The 8,767-nt window shown below is 35.6% G+C and overlaps 1 protein-coding gene and 1 pseudogene across 1 annotated transcript; both read right to left on the bottom strand.

Annotated features, from left to right (window-relative positions):
- Nucleotides 1–2,592: 2,592 nt before the first annotated feature.
- On the bottom strand, nt 2,593–5,764 carry LOC132798404 (probable cytochrome P450 6a14; annotated as a pseudogene).
- A 455-nt stretch (nt 5,765–6,219) lies between these two features.
- On the bottom strand, nt 6,220–8,081 carry LOC132791940 (probable cytochrome P450 6a14). The gene is made up of 2 exons (XM_060801079.1): nt 7,003–8,081; nt 6,220–6,702 (listed from the first exon to the last, which is right to left on the bottom strand). The coding sequence occupies exons 1-2, from the start codon at nt 8,069–8,071 to the stop codon at nt 6,269–6,271; spliced, it is 1,503 nt and encodes a 500-aa protein (XP_060657062.1). The 5' UTR covers nt 8,072–8,081; the 3' UTR covers nt 6,220–6,268.
- Between the last annotated feature and the right edge of the window lie 686 nt (nt 8,082–8,767).

Genomic DNA, 8,767 nt, shown 5'->3' with positions numbered 1-8,767 from the left:
AATACGCAAATGTAGTACATTAAGTATAAACAAAAAATATAAGCTGGTCACACAATAAATTCAGTTATTTTTAAGCGATAGTCGAGTCACAAAAAAAAGAATACGGGCGTTCATAATTGAAATTCCAACAGATTCCGTTCTTAAAAACACTTTTAAATGTGATATAACCCATCAATTAATATGTTATTATTTTAGATTGTAAATGTTTTGAGAGACCTTAAGTTGTATGATGTTGAAAATTGAAATAAATATCAGGAGGATCTAGATTATTATTATAAATGACTTAATTAAGAACAGTATAATGAATGTCTGATAATATTAGAAGTATCGAAAAACATAATTTCTTTTTTGTCAGAATTACAGGGTATACAAAATTGAAAAAAATGTCTGCAGCGTTAAAATTATTGTTATGAAGCGAAAACGTTGAAAAGGATATCCGCGTCCGGCGACGTCGTCGTCGCAGTCGCAGCCCTCGTCATCGTCGTCATCGTCATCGAGGTGCGCTCCTGTCCTGGTTGCCTGGATTACAGTCCGCCTCCTCCTCCTCCTTTACACTCTACTTCTTGTTCTGTTGCTGCTGCTTCAAGTTATGCATTGCGTGCCAATGCACTTGCGCCACAAATCATTTTGGCTGAAAGTCGTAGGACAGAAGATGAAGGGTTAGTTGGGTTTTCGTTTTGGCTTGGTTTTGGGCTTTGGGCTTTGGGCTTTGACTCGGTTTTGTTCGCTGGGCTCTTCGACGTCGACGGGTCGTAACTTGTTTTCAAGTTTCTTTCGCTTCCTTGGCAACTTTTTGTGTTGCTTCCTTTTTTGTTTTGGTTGTTGTTGGTGTTGTTGTTTTTGGTCCCGTTTTCGGGGAGACTAATATAAATTTTGACACCTGATAATTGCTTTTCACTCGCTTCCGCGTTTTGTGTGCTGGATGCGACGACGACAGCTGCAGCAACTCCTGCCAACTCTTCTCACTCGTCTTTCCACTCTCTATCAAGCCACCTTGTAATTGTGAATGAACATGCAAAGTTTCAGCATAGTTAAGAACACCAATCCACCAAGTATGTGTGTGTGTGTGTGTGTGTCTGTCTTGCTGAACTACTATAAATTATTTCTAAATTTTGCTTTTTGCATTTTTACGATGCGCCGCGTTTAATAGACAAAGTTATGGTGAGTTATTGGCGCAACCTTTGCCTCATTAGCTCTTCCCTCGCATCCTTCAGTTTTTTTTTGTGTTGTCGTAAAAAAAGGGAAATTGGCAATTAAAAGTGCATAAAACAAGATAATTATATGAAATGGTGTCAGAAGTGAAATGTCATGATGGAACGAAACAATCAAGTAGAGAAATGTTGAAAGTATTCAACCCAGAACCTCCAACTTAACGAAATTATCTACATATATATAGATATGTTTATATAATACTACAGTAAGCAAAGTAAATAGATTGTTATATTAAAAATTAAATGAAACTATCCCAATTTATATGTAATTTATTATTACTATTTGTAAGTTTAAGATTGAGCATAAGTATTATATTTTTAGTAAATATTTGAAGTCCATGCACTTATATATTTTTCTTATTCTTTTGAACTATGAAATACTAAATCTTAAAAATATTTCCAATACCATTCAATGGGTTAAATAGTGTTTGCAGTTTTAAATACTATATTGTGAAGTCTTTGAGACCGCAGTAAATTCTAAAGAAATATTTATATTGCGCCTCTAATTGATTTCAGCAATTGAGTAGTATTTTAACTCATTATAAAGAGTCAAGCAAATTGCTCTCTTCGGAAATTGTTTATATGAATATCTCCGCAACAAGCTTAATAAAGCTGGCTCATCAAATTCGAAGTAACTCAGCGATTGAGTGTTAAGCAAAGACGAGTGACAATTGAATAAGCTTCGATCAGTTGATTTCGTCGTTTCGCACTTTAAAGTCGTCGCTTCGCTTTTTCATAACATGGAACCATTCCTACTACTTTTAATTCTGTGTTGCCTAATATTGCATTTCACAGTGAAATTAATGCGATGCCTTGGCCGCGATGTTCAATTTATTTTTGGTGCTTTATTATATTTATTACAATTCTTCAGTGCATTGTGTTATAAATTATGGCAATTATTGCGGCAATGAATGAAAAAAAAAATATTTCAAGTATAATATTAATATTATATTTATAAATTTATCTAAATAAAAATTAAAACAAATATTTTTGAGTACCAAATCTGCAGACAATTTGTAAGTACAAATAATTATTTTATTTTATAAACAGTGAAAATGGTTTTATGAGAATTCTGGAAAATTCGATATCTGCATATTTTATTAAAGTGATTAATAATTTAAAATCTTAAATATTATGCAGATTTTGTTACAAATCCTAAATAAATCAAATCATATTATTCTTCCTAATTAAATAATTTCTTTTGTAATTGTTGATCTCGATCGTTATTATTTATTTATTTATTTGTTGATATTTTATAATATTGGAAAAGCAGAGCGAATTATTATTTTTAAATATAAATATATGTATTTGTCTATAAATTTGTAAATACACAATTTTTGTGCAGTTCTCTTGTAAAGAAGATAATAATTTCAGTTGTATAAGGAATGTTGTACTTCTTACTAAATTACTGGGAAGTTCGAAACTTTCTCATAGAATGAAATCTGCTGGCTGTCATCCTATCAGCTCGTGTGCTGCGAATTTTCTGACGACAGGCATTTTGCCTTGGCTCGGCACTCTATTGATTAATGTCATGCACATTATTTCAGCTTTGCTGCTAATGTGAAACAGTACCGTTAGCTCGGCAATCAACGCTACCTTCGTGCGAGCGTTCAGCTTTGCTCTCCTTCTCTCTCTCTCTCTATATACATATCACTTGCTTTCCCCGTTGCCTGTTTCCTTAACTAATCGCTAAAATCAGCAAATGCCGAGTTGCCTGGACATCGTGAGCTTTGTGGGTTGTGGGCTGGCAGGCAACCGAAAGCAGTCATAAATTTAATATGACACCTACCAGAGATGCCATGCAGCAGCAGCAGCAGCCAGTTGCATGCCACATGCCTCACAACACCTTCCCCACTCTCTCAGCTCTCTCTTCTTGTTCAATGTGTCACATCAAGTGCATTCATTATTCACACATATCCTGCTAATTAGCAAAATATTGTAAATGTTTGGATTAATGTGTGCAACACACACACATGCTCTCTCTCTTTCTCTTTCACTCTCTTCCTGTATGCGTTGCTCTCCGTCTCTTCAGGCAGTTCATCAAGTGCGGTGCAACACTGGTTTTTGGTCAACTCACAAGCTCATTTTCCCCCTCCGGCTCCATTTCCGCCACCCATTTTGTGTGTCATTTGTGTGATTTACTATCCAGAGGTATCCGAGGTATCGGTTTGCCCATCGTCTGGACTGAGGCTGTTCGCTCAGCAGCTGCTTTTGTGGCGTCTATAAATCTTCGGTTTGTCTTTCAATCGACCGCCAAATGGAGTCGTTTTGATTGAAGATTGAATTTACTGCTGATCGGCAAAACAAGTCTCAGTCACCCTCTCAATTCACTTTGTTTATTTTATTTGTATTTACATTTGCCGCGACTGGTAATCTTAGCCTATGTTAAGTCTGGCATCGCTTCACATGTAGCCTGACACCGTTCAGCGGCCGTCGGACGATGCCACGTCTAACAATTTCCACTTCTGTTGGCTCACCGGGTGCCGGACTGAACTGAAAACTGTTCAGTAAAGTAATTAGTCCCACTTTAACCTGCATTAGTGCAAATCTTAATCCGATGCAGTTTCGCGGTCCATCTCCAAATCCTAGAAACGCCATCGGATGACGCTGCTGACAAGCTTCAGGTGAGAAGCGTTCGGGCTTAAACTTTTGGGGTTCAGGATATATCTCGGGATCGTTATGTATAGCATACACAGGAATATGTATTTTAGTGCCACGTTCTAGAACAATCTCTTCATTGGAAATTTTATCATCATAGGAGGGCAATTTGTAGTTATCGGAAGCAATTCGCATAAGCGAAACGCCAGCTGGATGCTTTCGAAGTGTTTCTGTAAAATATTATATGATAACGAATATACATAAGTTTCAATGCTTCTAATAAGTGCTATTAAACTTATTGCTCTATGTTTTAAGATAAGCATATAAAGTTTAATGTTATCCGATAAGATGTGATAAACGCTCATATAAATGTATATTTATCCGATAAGATGTGAGAAATCTCAAAGTTTGTGAGTTTTTTGTTTATGGTTTTATTTGTGATTGTCAAATTCATTATGTCAATATTGTGTCACATATTTCAGTTTCTAAGGGTTTTCGAGTGTAAGATATGAATCAGTTCTATTTGGATATCTGCTTTATTTATTCTGGTCTTTTCTTTATATTCATGTTTTATCGAGACTTAAAATGGTTTGAGATAGTCTGCTCTACATTCGAGTTTGATATAATTGTATGAACGCTTAAATATGTTAAAATAGGCATTTCAAATTATATGTTATTTCTCTTATTTCTTCAAATTTAACTTTTGTTTACAAACAAATAAAAGCGTAAAGTATTTTTGCTGAGATTATATAGCAGAAAACATGGTGTATAATTTTTTTTTAATTCAGAGCTCTTGAAAAAAATAAGACTGCAAAACATAAAATAGGTTGTGTTTTTTATCCTAAGGTCATGTACTCACCACTAACAACTTGATCCAAGTAAGTCATTTCCATCATAGCGTCGTAGGTCAGTTTTCCATGTCTTTTAAGAACTTGCTGAATTTCAGTTCTCAACTTGTGCTGAATATCTTCGTTCTTTGCCAGTTCGAAGAGAGCGTAGCTCATGCTGCTGGCACTAGTCTCAAAGCCAGCGATAAAGAAAACAAAAACTTGAGCTGCCAGTTGCTCTAATGTTAACCCTTTACTATGTTCAGACTTGCGCAGATCAATCAGTATATCCATGAAGTCATTTCTTTTAATATTCTCACGTTCTCTTAACTCAACAGTTTGTCGCACGATATTCACAAAGAATCCGCTTTGTCCGGATCCAAGGGTACGAAGAGGTAATTTTGATAATAGCTTTGCATAATGCATTTGAAAAGACTCCATCGAATATTATGGTTTGCTTCAGCAAAAATTATGTTTGCCATAACACGAAACTCGGCCTGAGGATCCTTAAGGGAATTGCATTGAATGCCAAAGGCACAGCCGGCTATTACATCGACTGTGTAGCGACCAAGTAAGTTATACACTTCCAAGATTGAACCACGCTCATTTGAAAGTCCCACTTCAGAGTGAAAAGTCTCTTCCAGCTGATGAGATACTTCAGTGACTGTGTTGAACATGTACTTTATTTTGCCACTGGTAAAAGTGGGAGAAAGTTTCGCTCTTAGTGCTCGCCATTCCTCGCCGTGTAGATTGAACAGATTTCCGTGAAGTGGATTTCGCTGTATATTGGAACGCAATGGCGGGTCCGAACGATTTTCAAATTTATTAAAGTCCTTGATAAGTATGGATTTGATCAGATCGAGATCTGTGACTATAGCAATAGGTCGAGTAAAGATATAAGTGCCAGCCACTTTATATTTGCCTTTAAAGGCATCGTATGTTTCTTGTATCAAATCGTTCAGATGTATAGCGTTTAATTTGAAGAAGTGTCCATATAGAAAGTTAGGACGTAGTTGAGGTATTCCGTTCTGTTCCCAGTACGTGTAACAGTGCCTCAAGTAACTGAACACCCATGTCAGTACTAAAGAGAATACTATTAAAGCGAACCCCATTCTGTAAAGGTTGAATATGAACTAATTAGCTCAGTTTACTGGCTGGCATTTCAGTCTTTCTTACATTAAGAACTGGTTAAAAACAAGATAGTATAGTACAATCATAAGATAAGATAGTACAAATCACTTTATTTCTCTGTTATAAGAGTAAGTAAATTACGGATTTCATGTTATATGCTTTTGACATCTTTAAAAAAGGTTTTACGTAAATGTTCTTTGTTCCTTACATTTATTTTATTTATTATTGTTGAATATTTTAAGAGAAAAAGTCAGATTCTTCATACTTTTCCGCCCTAACTTAAAAATTTCCTTTTCGTATTATTGTAATAGAGTATTGCAATTTTAAAAATTGTATTGACATATATATTTACTTTATTCAAAAAAGTATTTTTTTTCTCAACCATATATAATATTTTGACAATATTTAATTGATGAATAATTTAACTTCAGTATCTTGATTTTTTTATTTCAACATTTTGTCTAACATATTTAGTTATTTTTTTGGCAATCAGTAATTAGCTTAAGATTCAAGTCGCTCCACACGAAGCTTGACTCCGTTCAGAGGCCGTCGAATGCTGGTTTTGGTGTCGATTTCCACTGCTGTTGGCTCGCCTGGTGCGGGACTGAATCTAAAGTTGCTCAGCAATGTGACTAGTCCCACCTTAACTTGCATTCGTCCAAATCGCAATCCGATGCAGTTTCGTGGTCCATCTCCAAATCCAAGGAAAGCCATTGGATGTCGTTGCTGAAAGGCTTCGGTCTCAAAGCGCTCCGGGTTGAACTTGTTGGGTTCAGGATATATATCGGGATCGTTGTGTATAGCATTCACTGGGATATATACTTTTGTGCCGCGTTCCAGTACTATTTCTTTATTAGTGAGCTTATCATTAAATTTATAACTCTCAGCAGCAACTCGTGTTAGCGAAACAAGTGCTGGATATTTTCGTAGTGTTTCTGAAAGAGAGAAAAATGTACTTGCCTAATTTCTAATGTTGCAATCAAAATACGTACATTTTATAATAAATGGGAATGAAGTGTCTAATGTTACATTTGAATATTGCATTTGTTATTGTTTTTTTTTTTTTGTGTACAAAATGATGTCTGCTTTGGAATTTGGGCATATATTTTTTAAATTATTTTCAATAATTAGTTTATGAAATTTATAAGCGTCACTATTATTTTATTCTTTAAAAAGTTTCTCATTTTCTCCATTTCGATTTTCATTGAGCTTATTGGGCATAAGTAAGTACTCACCATTAATAACTTGGTCCAAGTACGTCATTTCCATCAGTGCCTCGTATGTGAGTTTTCCATGTTTTTGAAGTACACTCTGAATTTCTGATCTTAGTTTGCGTTGGCTGTCTTCATTCCTAGCCAATTCGAAGAGAGCGTAGCTCATGTTACTGGCACTTGTCTCGAAACCAGCGATAAAGAAAATGAAAACTTGAGCAGCTAATTGCTCTACTGATAATCCCTGGCTGCCTTCTGATTTCCGAAGGTCGATCAATAACTGCATAAAATCATTTCTCTTAATACTGTCACGTTCCCTTATCTCAATAGTTTGGCGAATAATATTCACAAAGAATCCAAGATGTTGTGGCCCAAACCTGCGAGATGGTAATTTTGACAAAAGCTTTACATAATTCATCCTAAAAAGAGTCCATCGAATACTGCGGTTAGAGTTAGAGAAAAGTTCTCTAGCCATAACACGAAACTCGGCCTGTGGATCCTTGAGAGAATTGCATTTGATGCCAAAGGCACAGCTAGCAATCACATCGACTGTGTAGCGTCCAAGTAGATCATTTACTTCCAAGATTCCACCGGAATCAACTTCTGATCGAAATTTATCCTCCAACTGCTGAGATACATCAGTGACTGTATTGAACATGTACTTTATCTTGCCACTGGTAAAAGTGGGAGACAGTTTCGTTCTCAGTCCTCGCCATTCCTCACTGTGAAGGTTGAAAAGATGTCCTAGAAGTGGATTTCGATGAACAGTTTCCGGCGAAGGGTGATCCGAGCGATTTACAAAGTTATTAAAATCCTTGATGAGTATATTTTTAGCTAGATCCAAATCAGTGACCACGGCAATGGGTCGAGTGAAGATATAGGTGCCAGCCACTTTGCATTTGCCTTTGAAGGCATCGTATGTCTCCTGCAGTAGATCGTTGGTATGAATTGCATTTAGCTTGGAAAAGTGTCCAAACAAAAAGTGAGGACGTAGCTGAGGTATTCCATGTTGTTCCCAGTATGTATAACAGTGTCTCAAATAGCTCAGCACAAAAGTGAGAAGAAAGGACAACACGACAAAAACGAACCCCATTCTTGAAAGGTAGAGCACTAACTGCGCTATGCTGAGATAATTTTTACTTCATTCACTTTCATTTGACGTATATCTTGTAAGATATGGTATACTAGCCTGATAAGAGGTGTGGATTTAATGAGCAATCCGCCATGAGTCGGTAATTTAGTTATGAAAAAACTGTTAGATAAAGCTGTCACTTCTAGTTTTGATTGCTGATAATATTTGAGATGAGCTTAGTGTTTATTAGGAGATAATAAGGTCGTTAATCTGCAGATTAAGATTTCTGAGTCATAGTACTTAAAGCTTGTCTAGATTCTTCTTATTGACTATATGTATATTTATGAGCTCAAAACCAATTTACAAATAATCTTAAAATTCACTCAGCAACAGTTGTTTTATACCCTTTGGCCAAAGAAAGGTATTATAATTTGTTCGTGACCGGCTATCCGTCTAGAAATCGTGATTTTGAAGCTAGAAGCGTAATTATAATTGCAGTATTTATGATTCCTAAAAATTTGGTATATTTGGTATGTTGATAAAGTGCAACAATCAAAATATACCATAGGTTTCAAAATATATCAGATTTTAAGTTAATGCAAGAAATCCTGTTTTTTGCCGTATGATAAAGTTTTTTTTTTTTTTAATAATATATAAAATATTCAACTGATCGAAACCAAATGTTTTGGAAGCATAAAGGCTGTATATATTATTTTA

Source organism: Drosophila nasuta, chromosome 2L (genome assembly GCF_023558535.2).
Source record: "Drosophila nasuta strain 15112-1781.00 chromosome 2L, ASM2355853v1, whole genome shotgun sequence".
NCBI lineage: Eukaryota > Metazoa > Arthropoda > Insecta > Diptera > Drosophilidae > Drosophila > Drosophila nasuta.
This window is presented reverse-complemented; position numbering and strand designations above follow the sequence as displayed.

Excerpts from the sequence above, each read along its gene's own strand:
- LOC132791940 (XM_060801079.1), bottom strand. The coding sequence starts at position 8,071 with ATGGGGTTCGTTTTTGTCGTGTTGTCCTTTCTTCTCACTTTTGTGCTG. Across the intron at positions 6,703-7,002 it reads CTTGGACCAAGTTATTAATG|AAACACTACGAAAATATCCA; the intron begins GTGAGTACTTAC and ends TCTCTCTTTCAG.